This window comes from Elephas maximus, chromosome 13 (genome assembly GCF_024166365.1).
Source record: "Elephas maximus indicus isolate mEleMax1 chromosome 13, mEleMax1 primary haplotype, whole genome shotgun sequence".
Classification (NCBI taxonomy): domain Eukaryota; kingdom Metazoa; phylum Chordata; class Mammalia; order Proboscidea; family Elephantidae; genus Elephas; species Elephas maximus.
This window is the reverse complement of record NC_064831.1, coordinates 57,340,882-57,361,571: the sequence shown is the minus strand read 5'-3', so window position 1 is coordinate 57,361,571 and position 20,690 is coordinate 57,340,882. Positions and strand designations below refer to the sequence as shown.

Sequence of the window (20,690 nt, the reverse complement as noted above, 5' to 3'; positions counted from 1 at the left end):
CGGCTTCACTGCAGAGTTCTACCAAACTTTCAGAGAAGAGTTAACACCACGACTACTAAAGGTATTCCAAAGCATAGAAAATGACGGAATACTACCCAACTCATTCTATGAAGCCACCATCTCCCTGATACCAAAACCAGGTAAAGACATTACAAAAAAAGAAAATTATAGACCTATATCCCTCATGAACATTGATGCAAAAATCCTCAACAAAATTCTAGCCAATAGAATCCAACAACACATCAAAAAAATAATTCACCCTGATCAAGTGGGATTTATACCAGGTATGCAAGGCTGGTTTAATATCAGAAAAACCATTAATGTAATCCATCACATAAATAAAACAAAAGACAAAAACCACATGATCTTATCAATTGATGCAGAAAAGGCATTTGACAAAGTCCAACACCCATTTATGATAAAAACTCTTACCAAAATAGGAATTGAAGGAAAATTCCTCAACATAATAAAGGGCATCTATGCAAAGCCAACAGCCAATATCACTCTAAATGGAGAGAACCTGAAAGCATTTCCCTTGAGAACGGGAACCAGACAAGGATGCCCTTTATCACCGCTCTTATTCAACATCGTGTTGGAAGTCTTAGCCAGGGCAATTAGGCTAGACAAAGAAATAAAAGGTATCCGGATTGGCAAGGAAGAAGTAAAGTTATCACTATTTGCAGATGGCATGATTATATACACAGAAAACCCTAAGGAATCCTCCAGAAAACTACTGAAACTAATAGAAGAGTTTGGCAGAGTCTCAGGTTATAAAATAAACATACAAAAATCACTTGGATTCCTCTACATCAACAAAAAGAACACCGAAGAGGAAATAACCAAATCAATACCATTCACAGTAGCCCCCAAGAAGATAAGATACTTAGGAATAAATCTTACCAAAGATGTAAAAGACCTATACAAAGAAAACTACAAAGCTCTACTACAAGAAATTCAAAAGGACATACTTAAGTGGAAAAACATACCTTGCTCATGGATAGGAAGACAACATAGTAAAAATGTCTATTCTACCAAAAGCCATCTATACATTTAACGCACTTCCGATCCAAATTCCAATGTCATATTTTAAGGGGATAGAGAAACAAATCACCAATTTCATATGGAAGGGAAAGAAGCCCCAGATAAGCAAAGCACTACTGAAAAAGAAGAAGAAAGTGGGAGGCCTCACCTTACCTGACTTCAGAAGCTATTATACAGCCACAGTAGTCAAAACAGCCTGGTATTGGTACAACAACAGACACATAGACCAATGGAACAGAATGGAGAACCCAGACATAGATCCATCCATGTATGAGCAGCTGATATTTGACAAAGGACCAGTGTCAATTAACTGGGGAAAAGATAGCCTTTTTAACAAATGGTGCTGGCATAACTGGATATCCATTTGCAAAAAAATGAAACAGGACCCATACCTCACACCATGCACAAAAACTAACTCCACGTGGATCAAAGACCTAAACATAAAGACTAAAACGATAAAGATCATGGAAGAAAAAATTGGGACAACCCTAGGAGCCCTAATACAAGGTATAAACAGAATACAAAACATTACCAAAAATGATGAAGAGAAACCCGATAACTGGGAGCTCCTAAAAATCAAACACCTATGCTCATCTAAAGACTTCACCAAAAGAGTAAAAAGACCACCTACAGATTGGGAAAGAATTTTCAGTTATGACATCTCCGACCAGCGCCTGATCTCTAAAATCTACATGATTTTGTCAAAACTCAACCACAAAAAGACAAACAACCCAATCAAGAAGTGGGCAAAGGATATGAACACACATTTCACTAAAGAAGATATTCAGGCAGCCAACAGATACATGAGAAAATGCTCTCAATCATTAGCCGTTAAAGAAATGCAAATTAAAACTACGATGAGATTCCATCTCACACCAGCAAGGCTGGCATTAATCCAAAACACACAAAATAATAAATGTTGGAGAGGCTGCGGAGAGATTGGAACTCTCATACACTGCTGGTGGGAATGTAAAATGGTACAACCACTTTGGAAATCTATTTGGCGTTATCTTAAACAGTTAGAAATAGAACTACCATACAACCCAGAAATCCCACTCCTAGGAATATACCCTAAAGATACAAGAGCATTCATACAAACAGATATATGCACACCCATGTTTATTGCAGCTCTGTTTACAATAGCAAAAAGTTGGAAGCAACCAAGGTGTCCATCAACGGATGAATGGGTAAATAAATTGTGGTATATTCACACAATGGAATACTACGCATCAATAAAGAACAGTGACGAATCTCTGAAACATTTCATGACATGGAGGAACCTGGAAGGCATTATGCTGAGTGAAATTAGTCAGAGGCAAAAGGACAAATATTGTATAAGACCACTATTATAAGATCTTGAGAAATAGTAAACCTGAGAAGAACACATACTTTTGTGGTTACGAGAGGGGTAGGGAGGGAGGGTGGGAGAGGGTTTTTTATTGATTAATCAGTAGATAAGAACTGCTTTAGGTGAAGGGAAAGACAACACTCAATACATGGAAGGTCAGCTCAATTGGACTGGACCAAAAGCAAAGAAGTTTCCGGGATAAAATGAATGCTTCAAAGGTCAGCGGAGCAAGCGCGGGGGTCTGGGGAACATGGTTTGCGGGGACTTCTAAGTCAATTGGCAAAATAATTCTATTATGAAATCATTCTGCATCCCACTTTGAAATGTGGTGTCTGGGGTCTTAAATGCTAACAAGCGGCCATCTAAGATGCAGCAATTGGTCTCAACCCACCTGGAGCAAAGGAAAATGAAGAACACCAAGGCCACACGATAACTAAGAGCCCAAGAGACAGAAAGGGCCACATGAACCACAGACCTACATCATCCTGAGACCAGAAGAACTAGTTGGTGCCCGGCCACAATCGATGACTGCCCTGACAGGGAGCACAGCAGAGGAACCCTGAGGGAGCAGGAGATCAGTGGGATGCAGACCCCAAATTCTCATAAAAAGACCAAACTTAATGGTCTGACTGAGACTGGAGGAATCCCAGCGGCCGTGCTCCCCAGACCTTCTGTTGACACAGGACAGGAACCATCCCCGAAGACAACTCATCAGACATGAAAGGGACTGGTCAGCGGGTGGGAGAGAGACGCTGATGAAGAGTGAGCTAATTATATCAGGTGGACACTTGAGATTGTGTTGGCAACTCTTGTCTGGAGGGGGGATGGGAGGATAGAGAGAGAGGGAAGCAGGCAAAATTGTCAAGAAAGGAGAGACTGAAAGGGCTGACTCAAGAGGGGGAGAGTAAGTGGGAGTAGGGAGTGAGATGTATGTAAACTTATATGTGACAGACTGATTGGATTTGTAAACGTTCACTTGAAGTTTAATAAAAGTTATTAAAAAAAAAAAAGAGATTGGTTTAAGACATAATCTAATCTTGTAGATTGAGTTCTGCCTCATTAACATAATGGCCAGTAATCCCACCTCATTAACATCATAGAGATAGGATTTATAACACACAGGAAAATCACATCACATGACAAAATGGTGGACATTCACACAATACTGGGAATCATGGCCTAGTCAAATTGATACACATATTTTTGGGGGACACAATTCAATCCAGGACAATATACTCTGAGAATTTTTCCATGCCATCAAAATTTTTTCAAGAATATCAGTTTTAATAGCTACATAATATTCTATCATATAAAAAAAATTTTTTTTTCTTTTTTTTTATATAGATATGTTATAATGGGTTTTATTGTTGATATTTAAGATGTTTTTAATTTTTTGCTATTATAATATAATGCTGAAATGAACATCTTTATACACAAAATCATTTATATCTTTGCTTATTTCCTAAGGGTAGATTCTTGAAGATACAACTACTAAATAAAATAATAATTTTTGAGATATTCTTAACACATTGAAAATTGCCTTTAACAAGCCAATTTACACCTCACCAGTAGAGTAAAACTATGCCCACCTCACTGCGCCCTCATCAGCATTGAGTATTATAGCAGTTTGAATTATTTTTTGATAATTTCTAAAGCAAAAACACAGTGCTGTATTGCTTACTTTGCATTTGTCTGATGTGCCAGTGAGGTTAAGCAGTTTTCTGCAGTTCATTTGTATTTCATCAGTTATATGACGCATTCTTCACATGGTTACCGGTTATTTGCACTTCTATCTCCATGAATAGTTTGTCGATGTCCTTTTGTCTATGTCAAGCTTTTTTTTCTATTAGTTGGCAAGAGCTCTTTGTATTTAAGAATACTAGCCGTTTTTGTCTTATATCTGTTATAAATGTTGCTTTCAGTTTGCTGTTTCCCTTTTTATTTTACAATGCATTCTTTTTATTAACCATTTCTACACAGCTTGTTCGATGACACTGGTTACAGTCTTCATATTGCATTAGCATTCTTATTATTTCCATTCTGGTTGTTCCATTTCCATTAGCCTACTTTCTCTGCCCCTGGCCCCCACATTCTCATCTTTGTTTTAAAGTAATTGTTGACAGCTTTCTCTGTCCCTGGCCCCCCACATTCTCATCTTTGTTTTAAAGTAATTGTTGACAGTTTGGTACCATATAGTCTTTTTTTGTTTAAAGTAGTACAGTACAGTGATAGTCTTTATTTTGTGAGCCAATCTGTTATTTAGCTAAAAGGTGACCTCAGGGGCTAGTTTCAGTTCTAGGTTTAAAAGAATATCTCAGGGCAATAGTCTTGGGAAGTCCTCCAGTCTCAACCAACCCAGTAAGTCTGTTCTTTTTTTTTTTCCCAAAGAATTTCAAGTTTTGTTTCACATTTTTTTCCCATTCTATTAGGATCCATCTATGGTGGCCCTGATCAGAATGATATGTAGTGGTAGCTGGGCACCATCTAGTTCTCCTGGTCTGAGGGTGGATGAGGCCACGGTTTATGTAGACTCTTAGTCCATGGGAGCCCTGGTGGCACAGTAGTTAAGAGCCTGGCTGCTAATCAAAAGGCCAACAGTTCGAATCCACCAGTCACTCCTTGGAAACCATATGGGGCAGTTCTACTTTGTCCTGTAGAGTCACTATGAGTGGGAGTAACTCTACGGCAATGGGTTTGGTTTTTTATTAGTCCTGTAAACTAGTCACTTCTTTGAGTCTTTGGTTTCCTTCTTTCTCTTTTGCTCCAGAGGAACAGAGACCAATACTTGTATCTTAGATAGTTATGATGTGTTTTTAAAATTCTTTGCTTGAAAAGAATTCAAACCCACAGAAAAATTCAAAGAACAGAGAGCATCCAAATACCCCTTACTTAGACTACCAAATGTTAACCTGTTGTTACCTGTGCTTTGCCCCCTCTCTCCTTGTGATTAGAGTAGATCATATTTTACATAAATTTGGATTTGTGTACTGCATTGGAACAATCCAGGATAGATTGAGTTCAAGGTGCTTCAATAATTAAGTAAAAATATACCGTGAAATGTCTACTCTTCATTTAAGAGAAACCTCTTCTTTCCTGCGCACTGTTTCTTACTGTTATCTATTTGCTTTGTTCCTACTTGTTTTTTTTTTTTTTTTTTCCTCAAATACTAGAACAACAAAGTATAAATGAAGATGTCTGTGCAGTTCTGATAGTGCTGGTACAGATGGCAGTCACCCTCCTAGTGTCAACAAGCAAAGCATGGTCATTAAGAACAGTGTGAGCAGATATCACAAGCAATAAAACCTGTGAAAGCCAGCAATGACAGAGGAAGAACCACACTTTGACACTGGAGAAGAATCATTGCCAAGTGGGGATAATAATATCTACACTACTTGACTTCACAAACCTATTTTGAAAACAATGTGAAAGCACTTTGAGCTCTGTGGAGAAAATATGCCATTTTGATAACGTCATTATCATTGTTTTGTGAATGACTGCTAGGAAAAACCTTGCACTTGCAGGCATCCATTATCATCACTTGTGTACCTACTGGGCTTTTGTCTCTACTAGACAAAGCTACCAGATTTTCCCTTGAGCAAATACTTGCTAAAAAGGAAAACCATCTTTTGTGAAAAGCAGGCTTTTTTTTTTATGGAGTAGAGTACAAGATTATAGACATCTGACCTGAACTTGAATCAGGGCTTCACCACTGACTACCTGTGTGACCTACGACTGGTTTACTTAACCTCTCTGAGCCTTAGTTTCCACACCTGTAAAAGGCAAAGGGTAGGTACTTCATAGGTTTAAAAAAAGTCCTTTGCAAACTGTTGTGTTATCAAGAAATTGACGATGATGATGAACAGCATGATAACAATGACAATGAGGATGATGAGTACTGCATATTTGTTCTAAATAATTTCTAAGGTATACCAGGGGTAGTACTCATTTGGGATGAATAATTCTGAGTCCCTGGGTTTCCGTAATGTGAATCCCCATATATCTGAACAAAGTTGAGTCTTGGTTACTCATAGGAGGTCCACATTTCTTATCGCATGCCTCCCTGCTCAGAAAAAGTTGCTCTTCTGGGACTTTTGGCCTGCGATACTCCATCAGCCCCACAGTTTGTGCAGATATTGGAAATTATTGCCAGTGTGATTGCTAGGTCCCACTCCCGGCTCAATCCCAGTGCAAGATGCTTACTCTGATTCCAGTACTAAGCTTCTGATCATACAGAAGGCCCTCTATGTGGTCAAAAGAATATTGAGTCCAGAAAGCCATGCTTGTTCCAGAGATTCCAAGCACGGATAACCTGCATAAGAAATACCCAGGACCCCATCTGGGAGTCAGTAAAAAGAGAACTGCAAACCAAAGCTTGAGAACCTTTACTCTAGACCTGTGGTCTCTCAAATAGGGAGCCCACACCCCAGGTAATATATGATAATACTCTTTGGTGTGTGAAGAAAGTATAAGAACTTCTATTTACATAAAATAACAAATACACCAAACAAGAAATAAATAATAACAAATTACACTACTATTTAATATGAAAGGAGCCTTGGTGGTACAATGGTTAAGTGTTCGGCTGTTAACCGAAGAACTGGCGATTTGAATCCACCTGCTCCCATAAAGATTACAGTCTAGGAGACGTTATGGGGCAGCTCTGCTCTGTCATATAGGGTCACTATGAGTTGGAATCGACTTGACAGCATACAACAACTATTTAACACGGTGATGGTCACTGGATCCCTCACATGGTCATGTCACCTGCAGTTCTGGAGGAATCCTCAGAGTGGGAGCTCCATACCACAAAGGGGTGAACAGTAGGGCCAACACTGGTACATTTGCTTTGAGAGAACTAAAACATACTGCAGTTTACATGTGTCTAAGAGTGGGTTTACGGATTATATTTAGTTTTAACAAAATTAAACCTGGAAAAATAGGCAAGTGTCTTAATAAGATTCCTGCAAAAACAAATGAGCTGTATTTTGAAGATAATGATAACAAGCACAAGTGAACAACAAAAAAATGGCAGAGCTGACACTTTTACTCCTGGCATGTCTCGCCCACTAGACTCTAAGGTCCTTGAGTTAAGGACCTGCTTTTGAATTCCACAGAGCACCAGACATGTGCTAGAAGACAGTACAAACTAAAACTTTCTGATTTGAATTAAACGGGTTGAAAAGACGATGTAATTCAGGATGTCAAAGTAAGGACTAAAGGAGGAGAGGATGGCCTTTTAGATTCACGGTCTTATCAGAAGTTGGTGGAGCTCTGAAGAGTCAGTGTGCCGACACCATAAAAAAATAAGGATGACAGATACTCTTCCTGCATCATAATATTTATACTATGTGGGTGTGCCTAGACCGTCTTGCTCTTCCAGGTTCACAGGTCAAGATCAGCACTCTGGAATGACTTTTCACCAATTCGCTAAGTAATGCACCTCTTCTGATCACATACCAATAATTTTCCAGGAAGCAGAGGTTAGTTACTTATAATTCTCTCCAACTTTCTAAGAGAGATGAAGGTATTAAATCACAGAGAACATACTCATATCTTCTGAACCTCAAATACAAAACACACAGGTCTAATATGCTGAGTTTGGTTAATTATTCTAATATGTATAAAAAAGATTTCAATTAGTGAAAAGAACATTGGGAGCTGGGGAATCTAGGTTCTAGTTGGGCTCTATTTACCAACTCTAAGTCTTTGGTCAAGTCCTTTAAGCTCTATAATCTCATGTACACATTTATAAAACAGGTATGGTTATTTTAAGGATCAAATGATATAATATATAGATAACATATAGATAAATCTTCATACCCTATGCATAGAACGGATAAAGTATTATCACCAAGAGCAAACAATTATAGAGCCCCTACCACATGCAAGACACTATGGTAAACTGAGTCTACTGTAAAGTATGAGACTTGGTCACTGCCCTTGTTGTTGTTGTTAGGTGCCATCGAATCAGTTCCAACTCACAGCAACCTTATGTACAAAAGAAAGAAACACTGCCCAGTTCTTTCTCATCCTCAAAATTGTTGCAGCCACTGTGTCAGTACCACAAGCAAGACACTATGGTAAACTGAGTCTACTGTAAAGTATGAGACTTGGTCACTGCCCTTGTTGTTGTTGTTAGGTGCCATCGAGTCATTTCCAACTCACAGCAACCTTATGTACAAAAGAAAGAAACACTGCCCAGTTCTTTCTCATCATCAAAATTGTTGCAGCCACTGTGTCAGTACATCTCCTTGAGGGTCTTCGTCTTTTTCGCTGACCTGCTTTACCACGCATAATGTCCTTCTCCAAGGACTGGTCCCTCCTGATAACATGTCCAAAGTACATAAGACAAAGTCTCACCATCCTCGCTTCTAAGGAGCATTCTGGCTGTACTTCTGAGACGACAGATTTGTTAGTTCTCCTGGCAGTCCATGGTACAGTCAAGACTCTTTGCCAACACCATAATTCAAATGCATCAATTCTTCTTTGGTCTTCCTTATTCATTGTCCAGCTTTTGCATGCATATGAGGAAACTGAAAAGGCCACGGCTTGGGTCAGGTGCACCTTAGTTCCTAAAGTGACATCTTTACTTTTGAACACTTTCAGGAGCTCTTTTGCAGCAGATTCGCTCAATGCAATAAACCAAAAAACCAAACCCAGTGCTGTCGAGTCGATTCCGACTCATAGTGACCCTATAGGACAGAGTAGAACTGCCCTATAGAGTTTCCAAGGAGCGCCTGGCAGATTCAAACTGCTGACCCTTTAATTAGCAGCCGTCGCACTTAAGCACTATGCCACCAGGGTTTCTGCTCAATGCAATACATTGTTTTATTTCTTTACTGCTACTTCCATGGGTGCTGATTGTGGATCCAAGTAAAAAGAAATCCTTGACAACTTCAATATTTTCTCCATTTATTATGATGCTGCTTATTGGTCCAGTTGTGAAGATTTTTGTTTTACATTGAGGTGTAATCCATACTGAGGGCTGTAGTTTTTTTGATCTTCATCAGTAAATGCTTCAAGTCCTCTTCACTTTCAGCAAGTAAGAGTGTGTCACCTGCATATTGCAGGTTGTTAATGAGTCTTCCCCCAATCCTCATGCTGAGTTCTTCTGCACATAGTCCAGTTTTTCCAATTATCTGCTTAGCATACAGATTGAGTAAGTGTGTTGAAAGGACACAGACCTGATGTACACCTTTCCTGATTTTCAACCATGCAGTATCCCCTTGTTCTAGTCAAATGACTGCCTCTTGGTCTATGTACAAGTTCCTCATGAGCACAATTAAATGTTCTGGAATTCCCATTCTTTGCAATGTTATCCATGATTTGTTATGATCCACACAATCAAATGTCTTTGCACACTCAATAAAACACAGGCAAACATCTTTCTAGCATTCTCTGCTTTCAGACAAGATCTGTCTGACATCAGCAATGATATCCCTCTTTCCATGTCCTCTCCTGAATCTGGCTTGAATTTCTGGCCGTTTCCAGTTGATGTACTGCTGCAACCATTTTTTAATTATCTTCAGCAAAATTTTACTTGCGTATGATATCAATGCCATTGTTCGATAATTTCTGCATTCTGTTTGGTCACTTTTTTTTGGAATTGGCACAAATATGGATCTCTTCCAGTCGGCTGGCCAGGTAGCTATCTTCTAGATTTCTTGGCATAGACGAATGAGCGAGTGGTTTCAGCACTGCATCCATTTGTTGAAACATCTCAACTGGTATTCCATCAATTCCTGGAGCCTTGTTTTTTGCCAATACCTTTAGTGCAGCTTAGACTTCTTCCTTCGATGCCATCAGCTCTTGCTCATATGCTACCTCCTGAAATGGCTGAATGTCGACCAATTCTTTTTGGTATAGTGACTCTGTATTCCTTCCATCTTCTTTTGATGCTTCCTGCGTCATTCAGTATTTTGCTCGTAGAATCCTTCAGTATTGCAACTCAAGGCCTGAATTTTTTCTTCAGTTCTTTCAGCTTGAAGACTGCCAAGTATGTTCTTCCCTCTTGGTTTTCTAACTTCAGGTCTTTGCACATTTCATTATAATATTTTATTTAGTTCAGCTCTTTTACTTCATCAATTCTTCCTTTTGCTTTAGCTACTTGACTTTCTACAGCAAGTCTCAGAGTCTATCTGACATCTATTTCGGTCTTTTTTTTCTTTCCTGTCTTTTTAATGACCTTTTGCTTTCTTCACATATGATGTCCTTGATGTTATCCTACAACTTGTCTGGTCTTCGGTCATTAGTATTCAATGAGTCAAATGTGTTCTTGAGATGGTCTCTAAATTTAGGTGGGACATACTCAAGGTCATGTTTCAGCTCTCACGGACTTGTTTAATTTTCTTCAGCTTCAACTTGAACTAGCATATGAGAAATTGATGGTCCCTTCTACAGCTGGCCCCTGGCCTTGTTCTGCCTGATGATATTGAGCATATCCATTGTCTCTTTTCACAGATATAGTTGATTTGATTCCTGTGTATTCCATCTGGTAAGGTCTATGTGTATAAGCCACATAGAGTCGATTCTGACTCATAGCGGCCCTGTAGAACAGAGTAGAACTGCCCCATAGAGTTTCCAAGGAGCACCTGGTGGATTCAAACTGCTGACTTTTTGGTTAGCAGCCATAGCACTTAAATCACTTAACCACCAGGGTTTCCTCTATGTGTACAATTACCTTTTAAGTTATTGAAAAAAGTATTTACAATGAATAGATTGTTAGTGTTGCAAAAATTCTGTCATGTGATCTCCCATGTCATTTCTATCACCAAGGCCATATTTTCCAACTGCTGATCCTTCTTCATTTCCAACTTTCATATTCCAATCAACAGTAATTATCAGTGCATCTTGATTGCGTGTTTGTTCAATTTCTGACTACAGAAGGTGGTAAAAATCTTCAATTTTTTTCATCTTTGGCATTAGCAGCTAGTGACTAAACTAGTTAGTTATATTAACTGGTCTTCTTTGTAGGTGTATAAATACTATCCCATCACTGAAAAATTGTACTTTAGGACAGATCTTGAAATGTACTTTCTGACAATGAATTCCTCTTCAATTTGTCATTCCCAGCATAGCATGCAATATGATTGTCCAATTCAAAATGGCAAATATCAGTCCATTTCAGCTATCAATGTTCAAGCATTCCATTTCATTTTTGACAACTTCCAATTTTCCCAGATTCATACTTCGTAATTCCATGTTCTGATTATTAGCAGATGTTTGTAGCTGTTTCTTCTCATTTTGAGTCATGTCACATCAGCAAAAAAAGGTCCCAAAAGTTTTACTCCAGCCACGCCATTAAAGTCAACTCTACTTTGAGGAGGCAGTTCTTCCCCACTGTATTTTGAGTATCTTCCAACCTGAGGGGTTCATCTTCCAGCACTCTATCAGACAATGTTCCAATGCTATTCGTAAGGTTTTCGCTGGCCAATTTTTAAAGAAGTAGATAGCCAGGTCCTTCGTCCTTCTCTGTCTTAGTCTGGAAGCTCTGCTGAAACCTGTCGACCGTGGGTGAAATACCGGTGGCACAGCTTCCAGCATCACAGCCATACACAAGCTACCATACCTAGTATGACAAACTGACAGGTGAGTGGTGACACTGCCCTTAAGGACAATTTATAAGGAATCACCAACATAAGGCAGTAAATGATGTATGAAAAAGAAGTTGTATAGATAGTGAATGCTATGCAAATTTAGAAATGGCTTGAAGATGGTTTAAAACTGGACCCTGGCTGGACCATGAAGGTAAGTGGACGAGTGCTGGGGTAGCAGCCTCCAAGATGGCCCCCAAAGATCTCTATCCCCTGGTATTCACACCTTTGTGTAATCCCTTCCACTTGAATGTGGGCTGCACCTGGTGACTTCTAACAAATACAATACAGCAGAAGTAATGCGGTATCATTTCTGAGATTAGGTTAAAAACAGACGTGGCTTCCATCTTGGGGACTCCCCTTCACACTCTGAGTTTCTCTTAGATCACTAGCTGCCATGTTGTGAAGATATTCAGGCAGCTTAAGAGAGACCCATATGGTGAGAAACTAAGGGTTACCAGTATCATGTGAGTGGGTTCTCCCTCCCCCAGCTGAACTTTTAGATGAGACTGCCCCAGCCAACACTTAGACTGAAGCCTTGTGAGAGATCTGAACTAGAGGCACTTAGCTAAACCACGCCTGGATTCCTGACCCACAGAAACTGTAAGAACATGAATGTTTGCTGTTCTAAGTTTTGGGTAATTTGTTTAACAGCAATAGATAACTAATAAAAGTACCTTCTAGGCAGTAGGAATGGAACTGTGATGAGTGGAGAGTAGCCTGAGAGACAGAGGTTTATGTCTACAGAGAAGCCCAGGTAGACATGGGGAAAATTGTCTCTAACAAGGGATGATGGACATTTGTGGCACTGCCTTCATGTAGCGGGAAGGGAGACAGGCATGATGTATGCCCAAGACTCTGCTCCCCACTACCAAGCGCTGGAAGAGTAGAGCTTTCCATGATTCCTTGTATATACTCTTACCTCCTTTTTGAACATTTTATTGTAGTTTAAGTGCAAGTTTACAGAGCAAATTGGTTTCCCAATCAAAAATTTACACATATGTTGCGTACTATTTCTGAAACTTGGCTTCACTGTTGGCTATTATTCACTTTCACCGGGAATGTATATGTAATCACAAATAAGGATCAATGGCTTTTTAAGCTTAGTTATGAGCTTTATCTATATTCACTCAAATTCATGAGGCCTCTATATTAGAAGGTACAAGGTGAGGCAAGGTCACTTCTTTCTGACTCAATTCTAATTTTAATAAATCATCTGTTAGGACATATAGCGAAACCTGTGACAGCCAGAATTTGACAGGACTGCCTTATTTTTCCAGGTCTCGCACAATTTCCACCTTTGACAGGATGTAGTCTTACCACTTTTCTACCACTTCTTTTAGCGGAAAATATGTTAGTTTCCCTTCTCTGACATGTTTCTGCCTTACACAGCTTCCAGCTTTTACATGTTTTACTGTATTACATGAAGAATATTTCAAGCAAGTTTTATTATTTTTATGTTTTGTTTATACTGGATACTAAAATCATCTTTACAGTAAAGCACATATGACACTCTAAAAACTAAATAAAGTACCATGTGGTCTGAATTGTAAAGTGATGGGCTGCTAACCGAAATGTTGGTGGTTCGAAACCGCTAGCGGTTCCTTGGGAGAAAGACGTGGCAGTCTGCTTCCATAAAGGTTTACAACCTTGGAAACTCTATGGGGTCACTTTGAGTCAGAAACGATTTGACAGCAGTGGGTTTGGTTTTTTTGGGGTTGGATCTAAATTGTATAAACTGATGTACATTAAAATCTTTCTATTGAGGGAAAAAAAAGTAGCTTCAAATCCAGGACCCTGAAAAAATTATCATAGTTGTAAAGCATTAGAACTTGCTAGAAGCAACCCAGAATAAACTTCATTAAAATCCAAATTCTGCCATTAACTTCTTCCGTAAAATGTCCACTGAAATTAGTAGAACAGATGTGAACAAAGCCAAGAAAATTTTGCCTTTACAATCATCTCACCTGAGTGAGGGAAAAAAAATTTTTTTTATAGTATTTACTTTGGGATCTAAAAATGGCTATTTTACTTACCATTTGGAAGCCTCAGGAGAATACAAGTTCTCATCAGTAACAGGAGTCGTTAACACATGTTGGTTTACAACACTTAAATACTTCTCAATGTGAATCTGTTACAGAAAAGTCAAAGTTTAGACCATTAGAGTGGACCTAAGTTATTCAGCTAATTTACTCCATCCCATTAGGTTAACACTCTGAATCATGTAATTAAGCCAAAAGATACAACATGCTATGTGTTTATTACATGCCTAAGGTATCATTAGGCATCTCAAGGCCAAATTACTTTAACTATCCCAAAAAGCACAATAAACAACTGCGACCCAAAGCTTGGATGACCTGTAGCACTCTTCACAAATGAAACTGTGTGTGTACAGTAGTCAGTAAATTGCTCAGCCAGGTAAATTTAATAGGCAATACCGACATGGAGTAATGTCTTTCTCTTACAGGGACTTCATGCAACATCAGAGTAAAGAATCTGGCCTTTAGGTAACAGATTCTTTGAAATGGCTAATCCAAAGACTCTAGCTGGGTCCAGTCCTCTCACCATTAGGTAATATAGGACAATGAAGTATTAGGCTAATGAGGCTACAAAATACCCTGCATTTCTCACAGCCTCAGAGATAACATGGTAGACTGAAAGTCTGAAGCAAGAGCAAAATGCTGACAATAAGAGGCCTAGCAGGTGGAGATGGGACCTTATTTGGAAGATGGACCCCGTAATCTAATGCATTCTTGTTTCATAAATTGTTATTATCCAGTTCTTAGAAGTGGATTCTCCACAGCCTTTAGATCCATTATGACCAAGTCCCTAGATTATCTACCTGATTTCTCTGGTCCAAAATTGGTGTCTTTAGTTTTACCCACGATTATAATATTATAAAAACATATAATCTCAAAATATTTAAGCTATTAGGGAAAAGTCAACTCTTATATTTTTAAAATCACGTTTTAGGGATTGTCACTATGTAATTTTACATAATCACCATGTCCTTAAATTCTTTGTGGAACAAGATTAGATGTAAATCAATCAATCAGTTAACAATCAGCATGACCATTAATAAATGAACAGAATGAAAATGCTGATGGCCACCCCAAGTCCATATCTGTTACAAAATTACAAAATGTCCTACGAGAACCACAATTCTTTTAGAGAAATCTCTATTTCCTTCCAGAATTTTATTTAATATCCAATGTTCTACTTACTCTTAACCCCATTTCTGTCCTTTCGATTGCTGTTTCAAGATTCTGAATGTCTAGAGTCTTTCCTTCTCCCTCAAGTGGGAATTTTGTTAATTTATTCCTTAATTGATAAAGATCTTTATGAACCTGTAGTCATAAAAAAACATAAACTATTAAAAGAATACATATATAGCCCACCTATAACATCTATTTAAAAGGTTTGCAATGTGCTTGAATTACTAGAGACAGTAAAGTTGATTTTATGACATTCATTGACAAGGACTACTTCTATTGTTTGAAGGTATTCTTAATTTATAATATTCCACTCTATCTCTCAGAATTTTGGAAACCTAAGCTGCTATACAATTTTCTCTTTTCCTTCCTCCCATTAGAAGTTGATCCAAGATAAAACTGCAACTCAAATGGCTGCTGCTTTCTCAAGTGGTAAAGCGGTTGAGACAGAGGTAAGAAGTTTGTGCCAGACTCCAATCTCTAAAAATTGGTCAAGAGATAAGAAAACAGAAAACTTCCAACAAAGAGAAGTTCTAGTGGAACCAGTGCTTTTCAAAAGAGTATTCTCTATATGTTGATTGGACCTGTTGGTCTCGTGTGCCACCTCAATCTTGCCCATTTACTCTTCTGAAGAAGCAGGCCTTGTTTTTGTTTATGTAGTTAGAAATGAAAATGATCCACAAAGAAAAAGCAACATATGTTATTATTTTAACATTTTCCTTCAGTTAGTATTTTCCTTGGAAATGATGAACATCTTCTCTCCAATGTCAAGCACCCTGAGAATAAAATGGGCACTACGAAATTAGACAGCAAAAGATTCTTTGCATTCATATTAGAAACCAAACTTCAACAGATAAATATAGATGGTACCAATTATTGTATGGGCTGCTGCCACAGGAAAAAATATTTTGTTTTGCAAATTTAGGAACCGAACACCTGTGTCAGCAATAGTCACACCAATAACAATCTGCAGACTGGGTTGCTAAAGGTACTTTGAAACAGTTACCTTTTGTCTATATCTGGACTCACACATTGATCTAGCCTACGTTATTGATTACTCTCGAATGTTCTCACAGAGCCAAGTATTCAAAAGACCAGAATTTTCATCTTTTCAGTGATGGGCATCACAGACCGGCAGACACATCTGGTCATTTGTACTCTGTACAAATTGTCATGTAAAGCCTTGAGAGCTCACAGATTGAGTCTGAATACACGTACTGCTCGCTTGTAGACACTAAGGATGAAGATGCACTCCTTTCAATTGTTTTGTCCGAATTACTGCTGCAAATGGATTGACCAGAAATTGTCTAAAGGCATTTGGAAAGTACAAAGAGGCAGTTCCAGGTTAAGCCCCTGTCTTAGTCATCTAGTGATGCTATAACAGAAATACCACAAGTGGATGGCTTTAACAGACAGAAGTTTATTGTCTAGTAGGCTAGAAGTCCAAATTCAGGGCGTCAGCTTTGGGGGAAGGCTTTCTCTGTCGGCTCTGGAGGAAGGTCCTTGTCATCAATCTTCCCCTGGACTAGGAGCTTCTGCGTGCAGGAACCCTGGATCCAAAGGATGCACTCTGCTCCTGGCACTGCTTTCTTCGTGATATGAGGTCCCTGTGTCTCTCTGCTCACCTGTCTCTTTTGTATCTCAAAAGAGATTGGCTCAAGACACAATCCAATCTTGTAGATTGAGTCCTGACTCATTAATATAACTGCTGCCCATCCCACCTCATTAACATCATAGAGGTAGGATCTATAACACACAGGAAAACCACGTCAGATAACAAAACAGTAGACAATCACACAACACTGGGAATCATGGCCCAGCCAAATACATACACGTATTTTTGGGGGACACAACTCAATCGATGACAGCCCTACTTGTAGGCCCATGTATTTTTTGTTCTTCCTCTGAATGCACTGACTTTCCCTTCTCTAATATTTGTAGCTCTGTGTGTCATTCTGTAATTATGCCTGTCAGCTGCTGTGGGAATGAAAACTGCATTGGTGTACTTATCGGGGCACTAAAGGTTTGGTTTCTTCATTTGTCTTGTGTGGACAACAATACTTCATAGAGTTTTGAGGCAATATGTGATAGGCCTGGTACATAGGAAGAACTCAAAAAAAGGCGGCTGAAAATAATTCCTACCTCTACAACTTACTAGTTACATGATCTCCATGTCTGTCATCCAAATTTTCTGAACCTCTAGTTTCTTCAAGAGAAAAAAAAAAAAAAAAATACCCTACCCCTCGACGGCACCTAACAACAAGCCCTACCTCTTAGAATTGGAAATCCTGGTGGCATAGTGGCTAAGTGCTATGGCTGCTAACTAAAAGGTCAGCAGTTCAAATCCACCAGGCACTCCTTGGAAACCATATGGGGCAGTTTCACCGTGTCCTATAGGAGTCAGAATCGACTCAACAGCAACGGGTTTGGTCTTAGAATTTTTGAATGAAAATGAGGTAATGTGGGAAAAAATGAATGAATATAGGCTTTGGAGCCAGACAGATACGAACTGAAGTCTTGCTTCTTTCTTTACTAAAATGAGGATAGTCAATAACTACCTCTCAGAATGGTGGTATGAATAAAATGAGTTAAGGTATGTAAAGTGTTTTGGACAGTGCTAGCCTCATAGGAGGGCACCCCAGAATGCTATTTCTCCTCTACTGAATTGTAAAACCTAGTATGCTCCTTATGTATAACTGGTACTTGGTAAAATGTTCATTGAATTGAATTGCTTCCTTAATCCTTCTGAAAAGCTTTTTACTTTACTTGCCGGATATTTTCTTACCCCCTTTTAATAACCACCCATCTGTCTGTATAATTGCAACAGAGGCAAGTACTGTAGGAAATGTTTCACCAGACCTGGGTAGGAAAAAGAGATTGTTAAACTCTAAATCTGTACTTTCGTCAGATAGATCCAATCTACCATATTGAAATTTTACATGTCACCTATCATCTCTGTGATCATCAAATGCATTGCTTTCCACACATTTCCTACTTTGAAGAAGATTCGCACTTAGACAATTTGGGGACAGGGCTGCTTAATAAGGAAGGGGAAAGATTTAATTCTGCAAAACATTTGCTCTAGAATTTAAAACAGCCATGAAACTAGATTCTATATTGTCAGAAGCAGTTTCATAATTCATTTTATTTATTTCTGCTAAAGACAGAGTTTGGCTGAGTCTCTCTCATCAATTTTCTTTATCTTTAATTTCATTTGTTTTTATATTATTTGCATCTGGAAAATGAGACAGACGGATTGATAAGAAAGATAGTGATAATATCTAACTAAGCTGTCAATTAGCTCCAATATTTCCAAGGTTGGAATTAACCTACAACTGTTGGATTTTTGAAATATGATTTCCAAAATTAATTAAAAAGCTAATTTTGATTGCATCAAGCACTAATAAAGACATATTAAAAAGATATCACATTATTATTAATGAAGTACAAAAATAAAGCTTCTAAGAGTCACTAACAAAGAAAACATCTAGGAAACTTCCAGAGAACACCACAATACTTTTTCAAGGTTGTTTCTCAAACATGTCATAATCTGTTCAGGGATCAATATACACTGGTTGTATAACCTTGGGCAAGTTATTTTGCCTCTTTGTACCTTAGTTTCTTCTTCTGTAAATTGGGACTAAAAATTAACAACCACCTAATAGAGTTGTTGCTAAGACCTGATAAAATAATCTAAAGTTCTCAATACAGTGCCGGACTCTCAAGAAATGTTGGCTATTTTAACTATCCCAGAACCAGTGCTGTTGAGTCGATTTTAGTGATGATTATTATGGAAACGCTGGTGGCATAGTGGTTAAGAGTTTGGCTGCTAACCAGAAGGTTGGCAGTTCAAATCTACCAGGCGCTCCTTGGAAAGCCTATGGGGCGGTTCTACTCTGTCCTATATGGTCACTATGAGTTAGAATCGACTTGAGGGCAACAGGTTTGGTGTTTTTTATTTTTTATTATCACTATAGAAAAACCACACTATTCTGGTTAGTTGAGGAAAGATCCATATAAAATCATAAAAAGCCTGAATTATAGGCTTGGGAGACTTGAAAGTGATAAGATATTAAGTAGTTAACAAAATGCTGCCTAGTAGAACTCTATGTAGAAATGGAAATCATATTTCCTGAATTATAAATGAAAATATGTAGTACTTTGATACACGATCTGACAGTAGAACAGAATATGCACCATCAGAACTATCCCAGAAATCTAAACATACAAGGAATATATTTTCAAAATGAGTCACACAAAGAGTTTATTTGTACACAATTTGCAGACATTTTCTCAAAGTATTGCTTTCACTATTAATTTGTACCATCTAAATAAAAAAATATTTTTTTAATTAAAAAAAGGTTTTTCTAAATAATGGTAAATGTTAGTCCAATTCCATTCATTTTTGAGCAGAACAGAAATGACTGGAGACTGAATTAAGGAGCAGATCATTATCCAGTCATCTAGTGTCTATGGGCCCACTCCTGAGCTAGGGATAATCAGATATTCAAAACCCAGCTTGTAATAGGGAGACAAGGCATACCTTGTTGGCCAAATAGCAACACCCATACGTAGAGTTCCAATTAAGAATGGAGTAATTCTGGCTAAAAAGGCAAGTTAAAATAAATTCTTCCTCATCTTCTAGGGACTTAAGAGTAAAAAGCAGCCTAAACTTGAAAAGACACAGAAATGTACCTACACAAAACTAAATAATACAAAAGGGCAAGAGGTCAGATCTACTAATTACGCATATTTATGTGTTTAACATTTATGAATGTTATACTTTACAAGACTCCTATGAGGAAGTTAATATTATCTCCATTTTATACATGAGGGAATCTGAGGTTTAAAGAGGTTAAGTAACCCATGCAAGGTAACACAGCTGGTTAATTGGTGGAACTATTCAAATCGAGGCAGTCTGATTCCAGAGCCTTCATGCTTAACCATTATGCTATCTCTCAGAATAAAGATGTATTAATAAGCATCTGATGTACAAAGTTAAGGAGCCCTAGTGGGAGAACGGTTAGGCACTTGGCTGCTAACCAAAAGGTTGGTGATTTGAACCCACCAGCCTTGGAAGCTCTATGGGGCTTTTCTATTCTGTCATATAGGGTTGGTTTTAGTCAGATCTACTTGATGGCACACAACAACAACATACACAAAGTTAAACCCAAATCAAACCCACTGCCGTCGAGTCAACCACAGTGGGTTTCCAAGGCTATAAATCTCTATAGAAGCAGACTGTCACATCTTTCTCCTGTGGAGCCACTGGTGGTTTTGAACTACTGACCTTTCAGTTGGCAGTGAATTGCTTTAACCATTGCGCCAACAGGGCTCCTTTTTAAAGTCAAAGGCTGGTGAAAATGTAGTGGAAAAGGCAGGCTTTAGCTATTTAGAGGACTGAAAAGGGGCAAGTGAAGACTTTCTTTTTATGCCAAGAATGATGGATTTAAAAAGTTTGAGAAGAATGCTTGTATTTTTTATGCATACGGGGTG

General features: G+C 38.4%; 1 protein-coding gene across 10 annotated transcripts in view; it reads right to left on the bottom strand.

Moving 5' to 3' along the window:
• The window catches only part of IQCH (IQ motif containing H), a 256,643-nt gene that overhangs the window by 233,316 nt on the left and 2,637 nt on the right, over positions 1-20,690 (bottom strand). For all 10 annotated transcript variants that reach the window (XR_007519882.1, XM_049905656.1, XM_049905654.1 and 7 more), the window contains exons 2-3: positions 15,207-15,329; positions 14,019-14,113 (exon numbers count right to left, since the gene is read on the bottom strand). Coding sequence is in view for 9 of the 10 variants with exons in the window: in XM_049905656.1 (XP_049761613.1) it covers positions 14,019-14,113; positions 15,207-15,329 (218 nt within the window). In the remaining variant the exon portion in view is untranslated. The remainder of the gene's footprint in view (positions 1-14,018; positions 14,114-15,206; positions 15,330-20,690) is intronic.